This window comes from Strigops habroptila, chromosome Z (genome assembly GCF_004027225.2).
Source record: "Strigops habroptila isolate Jane chromosome Z, bStrHab1.2.pri, whole genome shotgun sequence".
Classification (NCBI taxonomy): Eukaryota; Metazoa; Chordata; class Aves; order Psittaciformes; family Psittacidae; genus Strigops; species Strigops habroptila.
The window spans coordinates 74,529,596-74,548,989 of record NC_044302.2 but is presented as its reverse complement, the minus strand read 5'-3'; the positions used below and the strand labels follow the sequence as shown (position 1 = coordinate 74,548,989).

At 41.5% G+C, this 19,394-nt stretch overlaps 1 protein-coding gene across 1 annotated transcript in view; it reads right to left on the bottom strand.

Annotated features, from left to right (window-relative positions):
* Positions 1 to 19,186, bottom strand: part of MAP1B (microtubule associated protein 1B) — a 68,807-nt gene extending 49,621 nt beyond the window's left edge. Inside the window, exons 1-2 of the mRNA XM_030512804.1 lie at positions 18,765 to 19,186; positions 13,836 to 13,937 (exon numbers count right to left, since the gene is read on the bottom strand). Coding sequence (XP_030368664.1) covers positions 13,836 to 13,937; positions 18,765 to 19,140 — 478 coding nt within the window. The 5' untranslated portion in view covers positions 19,141 to 19,186. The remainder of the gene's footprint in view (positions 1 to 13,835; positions 13,938 to 18,764) is intronic.
* Positions 19,187 to 19,394: the final 208 nt, after the last annotated feature.

Genomic DNA, 19,394 nt, shown 5'->3' with positions numbered 1-19,394 from the left:
AGTTCATTAGCAAGTATGATCAACATGGGTTATCAAAAGCATTTTTCATGCAGAACAAATAGAGCAAATTACTAAAACAATAAAAGAAATATCTAAGATCTACAGCAGGTCGATCTACACGATGTAATATTTAATTAACATAATTAGAAACAGATTTATAATAACTTAATATTTTCTAAATGAGACCATAGATATTCTGCTGCTTCCTGCAGAAAGCTTGTGCCCTGGTTGGTAGAATGTCAGGTGAAATTAGACTATGCAATGAAGAAAATGTTATTTTAGATGTGATACACTCCCTGTAGTGTATCACACTAAGCACACAGGCTGTGTAATTACAGACACTCATGAATTGTACTTCATTAGAATGACAAAGTGTCAGCATTGGTGAGACATTTAACCCATGTGTTAAATGAACACAAGTACACTTTTAGGATCATCATCAACATTTAAAAGAAACACCCAAAAATGCAGGGGGATGCTTAAGGAACATGGTACCAATACAGTTGTATTTTCCTCTCAAAGATTAAAATAACTAAGTATTTAATTTATTTTCTTTATAGGGGGAAGAGAAATCCTGTGAGTTTTAATATTTTCTCTTGGCAAAGAAATGTAAAGGTTGCCATTAGATTCCATTGGAAGCTCCCACTGTCTTCCATGACAGAGTTGCATTATTTTATTTTTTTTCCATATGAACTGTGATATGTCTTAAGTCCAGCACACTTAATTTTCTAAGGGAGTTACACTGAGAGAACTTTTACTAGATGTTAGCAACTGACATGCCTGATGATAGCTCTAAGTTGTGCAAACGCACAAGTATTCTTTCTTAAATTAAGAAAAAACTGCATACCTATGGAGAACAGCATAAATAGTAACAGCAAATACACAAATAAATAAAATATTTAATAAATATTTGAACAAATAAATAATGTTAGAATTGATCCTACCTGCACTGGGATCAAGAGCAAAATTCTGAGTGATTGCAAAAAATTTTGGATAAAAGAATTTTCTTGCTACAAATCCAGTTTATATTTGAAGACTCCAGCTAAGACAAGGGAGATTTATTTATGCTGAACTAGTCAAATCAGCTGTATTTGCCAGTTTGAGAATACTTTCTGATTTGGTAATTGTGGTCCTTATTGCATTTTTTGAGATGGCTACACTTAGCAAGTCCAGAGAAGGGCAACAAAACTGGTGCAGGGTCTGGAGAATAAGTCTGATGGGGGACAGCTGAGGGAACTGAGGTTGTTTAGTCTGAAGAAGAGAAGGCTCAGGGGGGACCTTATCATTCTTTAAAAGTACCTGAAAGAAGGATGGAGTGAGATGGGGGTTGGTCTCTTCTCCCAAGTAACAAGTGAAGGACAAGAGGTAACGGTCTCAAGCCGTACCAGGGGAGGTTTAGATTGGATATTAGGAAAAATTTCTTCACAAAAGGGTGATCAGGCATTGGAACAGGCTGCCCAGGGAAGTGATGGAATAGCCATCCCTGGCAGTGTTCAAAAACTGTGTAGATGAGGTCCTCAGTGATATGGTTTAGTGGTGAACTTGGCAGCCCTGGGATAATGGTTGGGCTTGATGATCTTAAAGGTCTTTTCCAGCCTAGTGGATTCTATGTTTCTATGATTCTACAAAGTTACATTACTGTGTAGTTCATAAGACATTAACCTGAAAAATGCAAATAAAAAAATAGGAATATTTATAACATACAGTATTTTAAACATACATTACATAGTCATATATAAGGAAAACACAAAATAACAGAAGTAGCAAACTCAACAATGTAAATAAATCTAAATTGCATGAAACTTCGGAAGAGAAATGTTTGTTTTCCGTACAGGTCTTTTGTGAATCCTCACAAACGAGTAGATTTTGCGTATTGTTCCAACATGGTCCCTAGGGGAAAACTGCTTCTCTTGCACAGAACACGAAGATTAATTTGGGGGGAGAGGTAGGGAAGTCAAGAAATAAAAAGGTCAACAATGACCTGACCATGCAAGCTTATCATGTGGCATTTCCTGGATGGCCACTGTAAATCTGGCTACTTACATGAGGGTTTAGAAGACTGGACTGCTTTATACTCACCTTTCACATCGAATTTGGATAACCAGGATAAATGTTATGAAATTAAGTTATTCAAAGTTCTTCCCAGCATAACGGCTGTATATTCCTCACAGCTAGATATTTCTGCTAGGCTTGATCATTTTTAGCCAATGCCTTGATGCATTTTATATCCTCTGTTACACTCTACACTGCTGCAAGGGATGGGCAGCTGTCCCTGAACTCAACTCTCTCTATCAAACCTACATATCAGATGAGAATAGCAAGGCATAGGAACACAGCTGAAACTAGAGAGAGTGTACGATCTGTCAGCATTAATCCTTTTTAGTATTCTGCTTCGCACCAGAGAGAATTTAATTGTTTCTTAAATGACTCTAGGGCCTCTGAATGAGCAAACCTGTCTAACAGAGCAGACATTTATTTGAAAGAATCTTTGTAATAAATACTGATCTATCGTATCTGTAGATCATTCTGGAGACACAGCAATCTCTCCTTGCCTAATTAAACTGTGCTAATATGAAAATGTGGGCCAGCCCCATAAGGCACAACAGATCTGCTGGAGTGTGGAAATGCCTGGAAGTCACAAGCTCTGGGAAGAGGGGCTGGGAAGCACACAAACTCTGCCTGCATGGTAATGAACTCCACCAGATTGTACTCCATACAGATGCAATTTATATTCTTTTCTGTAACTTCAGCCTCAAAGTCTTCTAATTAACCCGCAGCCGTGAGATAAGCACTGTGCAGAGGCGGGGATGGCATAGCAGAAGTGACAAAAGGCAAAAGACTCCTTCTTGCCACTTCTCTTTCCCCAGGGTTTGAAGGTTGTGTCAGTCACTAAGAAGGGTAATCAAAATGTCGTTTACTTCATCTCCCTATAGCATTTTAACTTTTACCCTGTAAGCACCCTGAATTTAGGACCAGCAAGAATGTTTTAGTAATTAGAAAGCACACATTTCCGGAGACACGTGGCTGCACTTAAAAGCATTTCACTCCCACTTGACATGGAGCTTTGTTAGAGATGGCTAACAATATTTCACCAGCTTGGCTTAAGATTTGCACAGGCACTCAGCTTCCTATAGAGGTCTAGGTCTAATGGAAGTCAGCTGATTTATTGCCAACGCCAGCACCGCCCATCTCACAAGGAAGCCATAGGAGAAAATTGCTGGGCTTTATTTTAAGTGGTGCCACAGCAACCCAGCAGTGCTGCATTTAATTTTATGTAGAAACCAGCTCCCCAAAAGCATTTCCCTTCAACTCTCCGTAGGTGCGATCTACAAATTGCAATTCTTCAACAGCACTCCAATGCTGCCCTAACATATAACAGAGTAGATCTGGTGGGACCCTTCTGTTTTCAGTAATATTACTCATAATTTACACCTGTTATAAGCAAAATTTGTCAAAGTGGTGTAGCAATCACAATTTAAGATAAATTCCTGCCTATTTTTTTGGGTATTTGGGAGGTTTTGTTTGTTGTTTGCTTTGGGTTTTTTTACATAAGTGGTAAAAGACAGCTGCTCCCAGCAGCCTTTAGAGCCATTTGCCAGTAATTGCATATATTAAAAGTTTTTTGTCCTTAGAGATGTATGCAAGTATTCAGTTTCATAAGATGGTGGTCATGGTTTTTTTTAAACATAACTCGGATCTGAAGGAGTTACACATATTAGTGAATGGCTAATCTCAGCTTTTCATCTTTAGTGTTATTTTCAAATCAAGTTGAGTGATCCCTGTAGTAATTGCTTTCTAACATCTGGCTGGTAGCTTATTTGAAGAGAGTTGGTGGCCCCATTTTGAATTCTAATGAAGATCACGCTGCATAAATCACTGATGCTAGATTCCCTACTGGCACACTTTGCAAAGCAGTCCTCAAAAGGAAGCTGAAGCAAGAAAAAAAAAAACCAATCGATGTCATTACATCCCTGCAACTGAATAATCCATGTCAAGGACTGTCCACAGCATCTAAGTGTGACTGCTACAGTCAGTCTTTGTGTATTTGAGGGGCAAAGTTAAGGACTAAACTTCAGGTCTCTTGATTCAGGATATATCACGTGTTCTACAGTCACTTAGAAAGCCAGAAGGTTTTTTTCATGGGGTTTCTTTTCCATCTGTAAGAAAGGCAAAAGGCCACACAGGGAGTATACTTGTATGAACAAGTATTTTCAGACAGACAATACTGAAATGCTTTGTCAAACTGTATGCTACTGTACTGCTATATTCCTAACAGACAGTTCTAGCTTAGACTGAGACGGGAAAACACACGAGATACACTAAACCTGATAAGTGAATTGGAGTCTACTTGCTTAGATCTCAGGTCTTTTATTCCACCCTATGTTCTAAATTCAACATGGGAGAGGAGGCACTGCTATACTTCTTGGTGTGGTTATGTTGCAGCTTCAAAACAGGGGAAGCTCAGGTCTGTGAGAGACATCCTGAAAATGCAGATCTGTATACATGATCTGTAAGGCTAATTTCCTCAGCTGCATCTACAGCATGTGTTAATTTATGCACAAATATAGCTTATATAGAGTGGTCTTGCTTTTCTTCCAGCTGGCTCTGCAGAGTTAATGTAAAGTTAAGCATTTTCATAAATGATCGCTATCTGTGGTCTTCTAACTGAGAAAGCTCTCACCCTGCATGAGGCTATACTCTGATTTTCCTCTGTTGACTATGAGATATGAAGTTTGACAAGCTCATTTACAGCTGAGGGATTCGTTCTTCACAGTCAAACTACATGCTGTATTTTCAACAGAGCTGAATTTTCTGAAATTTAAACTCCAAGCAAGTTGTCATAGCAAAATAGAAAATATATGTCTCACATTAAGTACTGCGACCTAAAAACAGTACAGAAGTATTGTTCGTATGTGCTCATTTACTGCACGGTGTGAGTATGGGCATTGAGAATGCCGTCTATTGGCAAAAAAGCATGAGGGAGCATAATTCCATGGCAGACGACTTCCAAAAAAGGGAAGGAGTAAGAAAACATGTTAGGTTTTTTTGGGTTTGTTTGGGTTTTGTTTAGGTTTTTGGGTTTTTTTCTTTTTGATTGCTCATTTCAAGGTTTTTTTAAATCAAGTAGGTGTAACTGCATGACATTATGCTGAAATTTAAGTAGAAACTTTGATGGAAATGAGTTTTGAACCTGAAGTATAGTATTATAGCTTAATTTTGCACTGGAAAAGGGTAATGTTTGATAGTAGCAACAATTTAAAAGACATTAGAGATAATGAGAAAATATGAATAGAGCCGCAACACTGAGATTGCTTGCACTTTCCTGTGGTTCCTCTTATTTCACAGGATCTCAAAAATGACTCTCAAGAGTTCTTTAAACATGTGGTGGGAATATTCAGAATCTAAACCTTTGGGACTAAAATCTGAAAAAGCATCAAACTCAGCAATGGATCTGTTTGTTATTGTGCCATCAGCTATAGCAACCATGTTTCTAAGCTTTATACAGCCAATTTGTAATTTGATTGCAAATAGTCATCTCAATGGAAAGTATCTGTCCTGTTAACTCCACTTACAAATCAGCAACTGTTGTCATAATACTGTGGCAAGGTAGATCCAGATAAGCTACATCTCTTTTGGTTTGAAAATATCTCTTTTTTTTTTCCCCCCAGTATTGTTGATAAGATTTTTTATTGTGTCCAGTCCACATCTAGCCGACGTCATTAGTTAGCCTAGGTTACCTAGACTGTCTAATGAAGAACAGTGGGTCTAACATGGACTTAATATTGTCTGAGAGTGTCCTATCTTTGCAAGTAACTCACAGATATGGAAGAGTACAGGAAGTAATCTTTGGTGGGGTTCAGCAAGGGCTTTGGTTTAAATCTAATTTAATCATTGCCTGGGTTAAGGTAACAATCACCAAAAAAGAGACAGCAATCTGCTCAAAAGGAAGACTAACAAAAAAGCTGGAAGTGCCAGCAGTAGCCTCCAGCATATTTAATACCAGGGGAAGCCAGAATTATAAGAAGGGAAAACTACAAAACATCATTTCTGAGCAAAGCCCTCTCTGACCACAGCTTTTTCTTAACTCATCTCTTAAAAAAGTAAACATTCTTTTACTGTTGGCTGTGGTGTGGTTCCAAGAAAGGCAGCAAGACTGGAAGTGCCAGTATTGACAAGATGCCATTCACATTTTACCACTGAACTACCATGACTTACTGTGTCATAAAGGAAGTCTGCAGGAGGAACAGCATTGGGAAAAGGAAGCAAAGTACGTGTCATCTAGGATGCGCACAGGCTTCTCTGTAGTCTTGAAAACATCTGCTAATATCAAGCCTCAGCATTGCACTCATTTTAGGGAAGCAGAAAAGAAGAAGATACAATATTTAAAATAAGCTGAAGAAACAAAAAGATAAATCAGGAAAATGGGAAAAATAGCCTTGGACATCAGTGTCACAGAATAAAGCCTCTATGCTTTGTACGTGCAAAAACTGCCCTTGCAGACACACCAAAGCTGTCTCTGAAACATGGCAGTAGAGCTCTGCCAACTCAGAGCTACAGTGAAGCTAAATACTGATGTGATGAGATCTCCTGATGGTCTTGTGAGAGATCGATCACTGACGAGATCATTCTGCTTCCAGGGACTGAAGTCTGGAACTGCACCTGCATGGGGCTGTCCAGGGACTGAAGTCTGGAACTGCACCTGCATGGGGCTGCACTGTCATGGGTAGGGGTACCAGCTCATCTAGAGCTGGTACGTAGCTCTACGTAAGGCTGCCTTGCACCACCACTCTTTCACTTTCAATAGCGAAAGAAAACTTTCAGAGTGGCCCCTTGTCTTAAAGTCATCCCTGCTTTTTTGTGACTACAAGTCAAGACAAGAAGGGAAGAACTGCTACCATGCCAGGACCTGAATATTGCCCTGGGCTGAACATAGAACACTATCTACTACGCCCTTGGAAAGCAGCAGACACTGTGTTAAAAACTCATTTGATTCTCAGAGCCCAAAAAGCACAGGAGGACACAGGTAGTTTCATAGATTCCCAGCTACCTCCAACATCAGCCAGGAAAAAGACTCAAGTTTGGAATGGACTGATAGTTAGATTAGCATCAACTCTGCAAATACCTAACATGCTCTGTGAAACTAAAAAATAGTAAAACACATCTAAAATAAAGTAAATCTTTAAGTCTCTTCCAGATTCTCTGCAAAAAACTGATTACTTGGCCTGGAATTTGCTTTCGGTTTAAACCAATTTAATTACAAAGGGAGCACACAGGCCCTGGAACAACCCAGAAGTCAAAACTACACCTTTTTATTCATGTATGGCTCTAATGCATGATGGTATTATACTGTTCAATGGACTCAGTAGTAAGTCTATACTGTTTAAGGAAATCTGAATGCTTTTTGTCTTCTCTGTCCTGTGATTACTGTCCATAAATGGTTGTGGAGGACCCACACCCATTAGCATAGCCTGGTAAGCAGGTTTCCTCCACTCAACGACTCGTCCTAACAATTTAATACTATCAGATCCTCCTATTCAACACAAAACGAGAATGTTGGCAAAGTCTCCCTCCACATGATAATCCCCTACTTGACATACAATGACATTATCCCCCACAAAGCTAGAGAGAAATTGTAATTCTTGTTGTAATTATAGGCTTTAATAGGTATAGAGGGTTGTTAGGTGCAGAGCAACAGTCCCACTAGGGACTCTTCAGGAATACAATTGCTGCAGCCAAACTATTTATGCAGTTGAGACACTGCTATAATCAAAAGGGTCCACTTTTATTTTTAGAATCAATCACTTAAGTAATATACCATCTCCATTTGGATTTCTTTTTGATGATTTCCATGTCTGCCTTGTGTTGTGTTGAAAGGTGGTATGTTTTTCATTGGAACCAGCAATTCCAGTTGCAGGATACAATAAAAAAAAAAACCCCACCATTTCAAGCTTGTTTATGTATAGTGGCTTGAACTGTAAAGCATTCTGTAATACAATTATTAAAAAAGTGGGCAGGAAGATTAAAATTTATGAGGTTGCTAGGAAATGTTAAATGTATAAAAACCTAATTAGTATTGAAAAATATTTAAATCTTCTAGGTCTAATGAACTTTTAGAATCTGAGCTTTGCAGCTAGCTATCATCAGTTTTAAAAATTCATTAGTTAGACAAATGATTATGAGTAATGCCATTAAATTATTAGCTTGAGACAAGCATTAAATCCTACCCAGAGATACCCTTGAAGGCATTGCTTTCTATACCTACTTAAAGTACTGGTCACATAGATAATAATTCTTTATTAATTTTTCTCAGTTTGTCTAAACTCCATGCAGGTTCTAGAAGACCAAAGGCACAGCCTGAGGTTCAGAAACCATGCTGGATGGCCATAATACCCATGCCAGGATGTGCACTGAATGTTCCAAAGCCCGCAGATCAGAAGCAAGCCTGCTCTAGTTGGGGTCACTTCTCAAGGATCTGTCAGACTTCATCCCATATTTATTTCCCAGTTCAACGACAGCGCCAGCAAAAAAAGATGACTTGAACATAAAAAAATGAAAGCAAGGCTTCCCTCTTCTCTGGTTTAGTATTTTTCTAGTCTGTTTTGTCTGTCCTATGTGTCTGGGACAATTTTCATGACACCAATTTCCCCACACCTACAGTGAACCAAGGAACTCCAGTCTTTCCCTGATAAGTCTTTGAAAGTAAGAGAAAATCCAGACAATTCAAAAAAATAAGTCTCAGCAAAGTTCTGACAAAAAAGTTTTCCCATGACAACCAGACACTAGATGAAAAAGCGGCAATGATGTTCTGGTTACACATTTATTATAAATCCATGATGGAAAAGATGAGAGTTAGGTCATCTGTAAATAGTACTGGGCAAGGGTCAAAAATAAAATATTGTTTAAGTCTTCAGTTTCAGATGTCCCACAGACAAAATATTAGGAAAGAAAGGTTGAAGAGTCTCATAACGGACAAATTAAGAATTATAATTCTGTAAAGTTTTATTAAATAACCTTTAACAAAATAACCTTAGGAGCATACTATTAGGTATGCTGAATTAAAAAGGAATGGGGATTCAAATTTCATAACAGAGTTGAAATTCTGTCATTATTCACAACTAACTTAATCCCATGCCTCTGGTAGCTGCCTCACACAGGTCAAAAACTTGTTCTCATGAAACAGGGGCTATTCTAAGGCCGCTGAAGTTATTGTATATACTTGTGATGCAAGGCATTTAAAAATAACCTCTCAGTCATTTTGCTGATTTATGCTAACATCTTAGCATCAGCAGGTACTGGTGTTTTGGCAGCAATGTAAATTCATGCTAATTTTCTTTGAGATCACTCCTAAAAAAGCAGAAATGGAAGTCAGTGCCAGAATGATTGTCACATAAGTGCAACAATTTATTCACTGAAGAAAAAGTCACTTATTAGCCCATCTCTGGAATTTTGATAGTACTAAGAAAGGAAGACTTTGACAATTCATGTGTCCTAACATGTAGGCAGTTGCACTGTAACCCTTTCCTGAGCCACCAAAATCCTAACATACCCCACAAAAAGAGCTGGCAAGTGGACGAGAGCGGAGTGTGTGCCTCCAAGCTGATTGTCTCCTGGAAGGACATGGGAGTTCCCCAGCCTCACGCTGCTCGGCAGTCCCAACACTGCAGCCTTGAGCCAATGGCAGCAGCACCCCGTGGGGACACCATTCACTGTCACAGCAGCCTGAGTCAGCTCAATTCCCTATTCAAGTCCTATTCTGCCTCCATTTTCTTTCTTCTAAGGCACAAACACTTCAAGACAGAAAACAAGTCTGGTAGCCAACTAAAATTAACTTCTCCAATGAGCTAAAATGACTCCACTCAATTGCTATTTCAACTATCACAGTCTCTAATAGCGGAAGAATTATATTTATAGGATGTCCCTAAATGCATATACCAGACTACTTAAGATTTTGTGTGAATTGAACTCCAAGGCAGTTAATGATACCAGCTGAGAAATCCAGTCTTGACTTCTCTTTTGTTTTAACTGATAGGCTTTGATCAAGTACCTATGCCCTCTTATTTGACAAATTTTGATGAACTGGTTGTCAGTAAGATAGCAGTAAACCCATGCCCTTTAGGGTTTTGTCAGCAACTTCACAAGCTCACATTGCGAACTACTAGGTGTGATATTAACTGGGTTTAGATCGTGGGTGGGCCTTGATGACCAGAATTCCCAGATCCAAAAATTCTCCACAGGATACTAACAGTTTTAAACAGTAACTTTTGAAACGGGAACTTCCAGAATGAAAACTGTTAAGGCTTTTGGGGTTAATGACCATTTCAGAGACCAAAGAGCTTCTTTAGGAAGCCTGAAATAGGCAAGCCTGCGGCTGCTACAGATGTAGGTGGCTGCCGAGGGGACACCAAACATGTTTTGCACTTTGCCAAGGTCCCCTCTGGCCACAGGCTGTGGGAGAAATAACATCTTGGGCACAGGTGAGGAAGGACTCAAGCCACTACAGTCACCAGCTGCTGACTTAGGGGCAACAGGAGACCTCCTGGTACCGCTCAGGTCGGAAATGTGTCTTGCACAGATACATGTTCTTCATAATAACAGGACAAAGTAACCACAGTGCATTGCTTAGGAAGTATTTCTTAGAAGGTTAGGGGTGACGAACTACCAAACAGCTATTTAAATAAAATGGATTTAATCTAGACAAGGGCTTGAATACAGACCGATGCAACAGTCAAGTGTCCCCAGGAGGAAGCTGAGGGACAAAACAGCAGGTGCCTTGCAGAAAGGCCCTCAATGGCTTCACCCTCCTCAACCCCAAAAGCCATTTACTTGGTCTTTTGTGAAGCTGCTTTATGCAGCTGAAACTTTAATTAAGAAAAGATTGGTAGGTACAGCTGCAGTTTCAGATACAGCTGCAATTTCAACAGAGCTCTTCCCAAGACTCCACTTGCTCTGCCTCTCCATCAAATACACAGTTCCTTTTCCACCATGCACATGTTACAACTCATTGTTTGAATCTTTATCCTTGTGATGCTAGCATAAGATGGAAGTTATAAGTACAAAGAACAGAGGCAAGCGCTGGATTACCCATTTTAAGTCATGTTGCTAGTTGTCATGGCAACCAGTTAATAAGATCTGTTACTCATTTTTTCACCAGCACCCAACTTTTCTGCAAGATGTGGTATTATTAAGGAGTCTGCTAACTCAGCTGCTTTATAAGGTATCAGGAAAGAACTGCTGGCATTTCCCTTCTGAATCTTCTTTTTCAGGAATTACAAATCATGCATAAATTGCCCAGCAGCTGAATATAGGATTCATAAACATCTCTGTGACAATCCATTCCCTTGAAAAGAGCACAAAAAGAGTGTTGGGATGCTCCCTGCGGTATCAATATGTACATTGCTTTTCATTACACAGGGAAGGATTAGACCTTAAATTCCTCAATTGAAAACACAAAAATGCTTTGACAGATATTCTCTCACATGCTTCTCTTTTGACATTGCAGGCATATGGCACGGGGACAGGCTTGGTCCCACTTCCTCCAAGCCTCCTCTTTGAGAAAGCATCCTACTCTTCACATTGCTGTTGTGCGTATCCTCGAGCTACTCTGAGAAGCATACAAGCATGTACTGAGCCAGCACTGCAATTACCATAATTAAACATCATAATCAAATAGGCTTCAGTCAGCAGTCAGACCTAACTACACAAGGAGCTCAGCAGACATACTAGATGACTCTAACCCTTCCTCAAGAGCAAACTGTCACTATCTTTGTGAGTTGCACAAAGAGTTCGTTCTCACAGGACTGGGAAAAAGGCTGTCTAATTACATCCTACAGACTACTCCATCACCTTGGATGAATACTTTCCTCGGACAAAAGGTCACCTAGCTACCTAAATTCTGCAGAATTTCTAAGTTTGGGACCATAAGGGAATGCATACTTACAATCATCTGTTTTGTACAAACATTGACCATTTCACTGCTTAAATATTCAACATTTGGGTGTTGTAACAGAAATCAAACATTCTGAAGTTTTATTAATGGCATCAAAACTCCCTTCTCCCTGTCAAACATTAGAGATGACCAAGGGAGTCTCATGCAGATTCGACATCTGAGAACCACAAAGAGAAACTAAAACAGATGATCCTTTGATCTGGGCAGTGGGATTCTGGAAGTGCCATTGGGCTTCCCTACAAAATTTTAGACAAGAAATTGGTCAAAAGGCCTAGCTTTATTCCTGGGTGTTCCCTCTATCTATAAAATTTCAGGCTCTCTTAAGGCTTTTTCAACATAGATGTTGGCAGTTTATTGTTTAAAGATTGAGCAGTGGTGAAAAACACATTCATTACTGCTTGTCACAGAGATGTTGATGAATCCCAGCCTCATGCAATTAAGCTGTAATTCAACACAATGACTAAACAAGCAAGTCTAGACAAACAAGAAAAAATAAGAAAAAAAAAAAAAAAAAGAATCAAACCAAAATACAATTCCTAGAGAAAAATTCTGGAGGATTCTATAATCATTCTATTGAAAAAAGGGGTTAATAATCTTATTTTATTTACCATATGAAAGCTGAGTATTTGTTTTATTTAAATTCATGCACTGGTATCAGGATGTATCATCTAAACAAGACAGCAAAAAATTAGACGTGCTGGAATATTTTTGCTAAAGGAGAAGCTCAGAATCTTTTTTCTCTATGAAGTTTAACTAAAACACATACATGTTGAAAATGGAATGCCTTGCATCTTGCTTTCCTTACAGATAAATTTGACTAATTTGACTTATTTACCTTCTCTGTAAAACTAAGCAACTACTGTCACTGCAAAGTTGAATTGGCTTCATGACGTGTAAACTGAAATGAAAATTATGTATACTGGGCCTGAGTTTACTTCCATGTGTATCAGGAGCTACATCCCTTAACTAAATCTTCACACTGTGTATTATTACATTGGTCTTGTTGGTTTTCAAAACAGGAGAAAAACTGTAGAGGTTTTGGTTGGTTTGGTTTTTCTTTTTTCCTTACCTCTGGCAACGTTTTACTCTCTAAAGATATGGGAAGATATGGCAAGAACTGCTATAACCTATGCTGAAAGAGGAAGAATTAGTTACACAAGACATTTCAGTACATTATTCAAAATCATCAGGTCAATGCTGTCATGCTAGCAAGGCATCAGGATCTCTTTATCAACAGCGTATAGCAACTGATTCCAGGCATGTGACATAGTAGCATAATACAACATTTCATAGCCCCTTTCCACCACACTGAAGTACCATCTTCAGGAGCATCTGTCATAATACTCATCAGTACTGGGTTGCACTAGTCAATGTGCACATGGCCACAATGATTTCAATGAAAACAACCTCTGCTCCTTGGAGAAGGGTATATGTTTTTATGTGAAAACTGTGATCAATTCCACCTATGCTCACACAGCATTTGTGTTGAAGTAATGAGATTTTAGAAAACTTACCAAACACTTGATTTCCATGCAACCAGAACATAATCAATTTTACACTTCACAAAATTGATTTTTTTTTTTTTTGTTTGTTTTGTTTTATTGTATGAATCCTCTAGAGGAAGGATAGGCTTCAAGAAAAGGCAGCAAAAGAAAATTAGTCTTATGAGCCCTGTAAATTTCTGATTTCCTCATACAAGCCAAAGAAAGTTCCTGAGCCAAGGTAGACCCCCCACCCCTCAGCTTCTCACAGATGAAAGTGGGCCATATAATTCTAAAATATTTATTAATTCTACACTTACAAAAAATAAAGAAGCTAAACAAACAAAACAAAAAACAAAACAAAACAAAACTCACCAACACTTGTCAAACACTTCCAAAAAACTCACCTCGAACTTCAGGAGAGAATCGAGCTGAATGGCGAGACACAAAAAGTTTCAGTTCTTGGTCCAAGTTGCATTCAACCAAGTTTGTGTCCCATGATCGGATTCCTAAAATTCAAAATACAACACACACTGTTTTTGGAAGTTTTAACAGAGCATTTCTCTATTTGCGTTCATGTTATTTGCATGTTTTTAGATTGCAAAACCAGCTTCTCTCCCTTTCAAAGTTCATAGCTATTTTTTGGGAAACACTGAGTGCTCAGCAGGAGCACTCTGGACAGGAATCAATCACAGGCAAGAGGAAACCTGCCTTTCCAAAGGGTGACAATCCTTCAAGGCCCCATCTTTAGGACTGCTGGTCCCACATCCTAGTAGCCAGGTGATGTCCCTGATTTCACGTTAAAATAGCAATACACAAAACTGAATTACAAAGCTGAAAGAGTGGATTACTCAGAGGACATTTAAGTCATATTGCAGGACCACTGTATTTGTTCCTCTGATAAAAAAAGTCAGCATCACCTCACATGTTGCAAATTAATATTTAAATACAAAGTATTCAATTGCTGACTTCCTCATTCAAAAGCTTTGAAACATCCAATATTTTAAATTAAAATTTAAGTAATCTTTTATTTATGAAGTATCAAAATTCTAATTTTGAGACTTAAAAATGCTATGCTTGATCTTTTTTCTTTAAAAAACTATACAGCTTATCTCTATTCTGTGCTCCCCCCAGCTACTTAGAAAGTTAAATGCTTGAAACATGATCAAAAAAGGATTGACATCTGACTAGGGGGAAAAAAAAATAAATCATTGCAACCAAAAGACAGATTTATTATTCTTTCCATACGATATTTATTACAAAAAAAAAAAAAAAAAAAAAGAAACAAAAAAACCCACCAACAAACAGACAAAAAAAAAAAAAAATCAACAACAAACCCCCCACCAAAAAAACCCCCACGCAACCCTCCCCCAACAAAACAGAACAGAAGAACATACTTGACACTTTTCAATAATTTTCTTGTTTTGGAATCATTCTGAAAAACCTAGTTTTGAAAAATAACGAGCAAGGCAGTTGCAGTACAGGTAAGTCCAGGCACCACTGTGATTTCGAACACCAACATTACAGTAACATTTTTTTCTAAAGGAATATCATTAGACTTAAGCAAATTAGCTGGCAAACACAGAAGGGACTGCAGGTGAGGAAGCGTCTGGTGGCCCTACCCCACATGCCTGACCATGTGTTTGCATGAAATTGTTGAGTTAAATCACTTTGAGGATTGGTGAGGAGACACTTGAAAAGGTGTGTGGCCATCCCCTCACCATTAGACTAGCACTATCACTCCTGCTGGTAACTCTGTCAGGATTTTGGGCTGTGAATGTTGCTGTCAACACTGTCTCCCATGCTACCTTCTCTTTCCAGGCAGCAGAAATGTCAAGACTCGCATTGGCTGGAGCCATGTTGTAGGGTTGAAGGATGAAGAGGAGAAAGAAGAAAGAGGAGAAAGCAGAGAAACCAGCTCTGCAGTGCCACTCTCTCATTGCAGCTCTGGGTAGGTTCTCCATGTAATATGAACATCTACATTTCAAGAACCTGGAGCCTCTTCAGGAAGAATTCATCCAGGGCTTTTCATTGTCAGCATCCCAGTCCAGTTAGGAGCATGATTACTACAGGAATATGCTACCAGCTATTTAGTAGTTGCCATTTGTAACTCTAAATAAATTTGGAAATACAGTATTGCCTGTTTCATAACCACTCAAGAGAAAAATATCTGAGCTATAACCAGCCACCTTCACTTCCTGACTGATGCATCATTGTTCGGAGGCATAAGCTGCAAGTCTTTTCTGCAAGTCTCCTTATTTTCATTTCTCAAAAATATCTTGGCCATATGGTGCATTTCTGGGGTGTAGTTTTGGCAGACAAATACGGCTCAGCAGGCTTTAATGTTTTCCAGGTGTTGGAATATTTGAGAGCAAGAAAGTAAAGATGATATAATACCACGCATGTACAGCGCATATGAGAACTGTAACTAGTAAACCACCATCAGTCTTGAAGCTGAAGTACATTGAATGAGAGTGCTGAACTTCAAGAAGCTAGAAGATAAAAAGCTCACTAGCCTCTGACAGCAAGCTTGTGTGTGGGGACTACAAAGCCTTCTGGAGGTCAGTTAAGCAATAGGAACTATGATTCAGCAATGCTGCTAATTATAGGGCATGTCCACCATACCTAGCTGCTTTTGTCGTGAATCCAAATTTGCTATAGGGATGAGATTTGGAGTAGGAGTAGTAAAGACTGCTGAGCCAGGCGATGTCCAAAACACAGGACTCAACATAAAATAAACAGTAGGGAAAAAAAAAAAAAAAAAAAATCCTAGACACCCCAGGCACACAGTAGTCCTAGAAGCTGAAACTGGGAATTGGATAGAATATCCCAAATCTGCAGCTGCATGATTCAGCAGTCTAGATGCAAAGATTATGCATGTACATTATAAAGGAGCATAATGTATGCTATACATTATATAACCAAATCAGGTTTGGGTAGAACAGAGGTAAATCTGGAACCAAAATCCAAGGTCAATCCAATGATGTAGATCATTAGCAGCATGGGTGTAACTACTGGAAGCATGGCTGAACTGGAGCTATTGCTTTCTTTCTGCAGTCTTAGGAGTGTTATGCCACTAGGCACAGGACTAATCAGACAGCAGGCAGGGCACACCCAGTAGCATCTGCCATATTAGTGGAAAAATCTTGAAGCTTTCTCTTCACTTCCCCCTCTTTTTTGGTGGACAGTAGGTTGCAGGACTGCCTCCTTAGCAAAGTCACAACCCAAATGTAATTACTGAAAATGCATCTTGCCATGCCATTCCCTCTTCGTGATCTATTAAGAGATGACTCTGCATTCCACCAGGTTGTGTAGCATCACGCCACTGATGTGTTATCAGCAGATGTTTTCTTTGACACGTTGCTCTGCAGTTTGGCGCATGAATCCACAGTTTCCAGTGATGACACTCAGGAGATATACCAGAGAAGGCAGTGAGGCAGAGTTATCAAGAACCCAAAATGCATTTAAGGCTCTGAGGAGAACAAAGGTTGAAATATTTTCTTCCAAACTACAGCACACTTTCCAAAGAAAGAGAGATGAGTTGAGCCCCTATTTGCCTCACAGACAGAGCTTCAGACTCCAAGTGTACTCATCCAGAACAATGTACCTCAAAATTTGATGAAGGTTTTTTTCCCTAGCAGGCAAAATCTCAATCAGATCTTCTGACACCAGGAGCAGCAAGGTGACTTCTAGTCCGAAAAGATGAATAAAAAGACCAGAGTGTTCCCTCTGAACATTTAAAACTATAAGAGGGTATTATGCTTAGTGGCAGGAAGTAGCAGCAGCAGAGCTATGCAGCAACAACTGTACAATAGAAGCTTCAAGAAGAGACTGAAGAGCATTTCTTCAGAGGAAGAATGACATCTGTCTTGAGGACAGAAGTTTTATCCATTTGCTTTATAATTTTTAATAATTTAATAAAAATGCAGCCAATTCACTTCTGGCACAACCGAAAAATTAGATAGAATTAGAAAGTGCAACACTGAAGAGGCTCTGAATGACAAAGCATTTGCCTCAGTAATTCTCCCTAGGAGACAATGGTAGCAATAAAGATGAACAGGTCACAGTGAAGCTGGTTAGCTGTGAAGAAGAAGCCCTTTACCACAAACAGTCATGAAAAAGAAACAAGAGAAATAGCCAACAAAAGCAACAATGCTTGAGAAAGCAACAATAGAGACAAATGAAGTCCTAGCTGGACTGCTGAACCACACCTACATGACAAGGCTGATACCAATTCTCGGTTCCAGGGTCTCTTCCTCCCTGTAACAATGGCAGGTTTCCGAAATCTCCATTTTCACCAGCCCAGAACAAAAATACATGTTACAAAACCAGGTATCAATTAAGTTTAACAAACTGTAGGGTCTGGCAATAATTTCTTTGTGCTTCATAGCACTAGTACCGCAACGAGGCTTCCCCTCCTCCTCCTCTGCATGTACACTGCAATCTATTGTATCAGAAACCACACTGAGAACTTATAAAACTGTCCTTTCACTTGCCATACCCTCCTGTATTGCCGTCTTAAGAAAAGGACAAATAAACAGCGAGTCAAAGTAGCCGGTAACCGGACAATAGCGAGGCTGAGCACTCAGGTGTTAGCCGTGCCACCCATACGGTTTTTCTTTATTGAAATATATGTATGCTCTTATAAAGCTCGGGTCCTGAAAAATCCTCCAGCCAAGAGAGAAGTCTCACCGCCCAAAGTTGGACACAAAGGCGCGGCCGCGCTCCCGCTCGGGCAGCCTTTGCCGCCGAGAAGGAGACGCCCCGAATGCCGCTGGGTTGGTTTGTCGGCAGGGGACCGGGGTTTGCGGGCAGCAGCCGCCCCGCAGCCGCAGCCGCAGCCGCAGCCCCAGCCCAGCCCAGCCCCATCCATCCCATCCCCAGCCGCGCTCGCCGCCCTTTGTCCGCTCCGGGCTGCCATAGGGACCGCAGTGCGGACCGCGCCACGCCCACCCGCCCGCGTCTCCAGGCAGACGGGATCGGCGGCGGCAGCGGGCTCCCGCCCTGGCCCCTCCACCCGACAATGGCGGGGGGATCGCTGCTACCAGCCCAGTGCAGGTCCCCGCACCGGCCGCAGCGGAGCGGGGCCCGGTCCGCGGCCGTTTTCCGCAGCGCCCGCACCTCACCGGGGAAGGATGGAGAAGGGCGAGGGGGGTGCTGCGGCGGGACCCCGCGGAATAAAGAGCCGGAGACCGCGGCTTGGCGGCTGGCGTGCCCGTGCCTTGCGGGGGGCGGTGGGGTGTGGGGCGAGCCCCGGGCGCGGCCGAGGAGGGGGAAGCGCCGGCGGCGGGGTGCCGCGGCGATGCCTGCGGCGTCCCCGCTCCCCGCCGCCTCACCTCGGTCGATGTTGGCGATGGCCCGCCGCAGGTGCTCCTCGGTCACCAGCTCGCCGATGACCACCAGCAGGTAGAACTTGCTGTCGAGGAAGCGGTGAGAGAGGCTGGGCGAGGGAGAGGTGGGGTTGGGGATGCTGCAGGAGGGCTCCGAGTCCACTTCCACCACTACGGTGGCCATCGCCTCCGCCCCGCGGCTCCGGGGCGCTGAGAGGAGAAGGCGGCTCCGCAGGCGGCAGGGAAGGAGTGAGGGTGGGTGGGGAGGCGGCGGCGCTTTTATACGGAGACGGTGCAGGGCAGGGACCTGGCGAGGAGGAGGAGGAGGAGGAATGGGGGGAGCCGGCGCATCCCCGCGCCGCCGCCGCCGCGTTTCCAGCATCCACAGCTGATGTCATCTGCGGCAAATCCTGCCCGCGGCGGCCCCCGGAAGCAGGAAGGACGCGGGGGGCGAACAACGCCCCGAGAGGATGCCACGGGGAGCCCGGCCGGAGCAGGACCCGCGCCCCTCGGTCGTCCCGCGTCCCTTCCTCCCGCCACCTACCGAGGCGTCACCCTGCCGGGCTGATCACCGCAGCGTCTGGCTCTGCTGCCTCGGCTCCCGGGGTCCAGCCACGGCCCCAGCCCCGAAGAGCC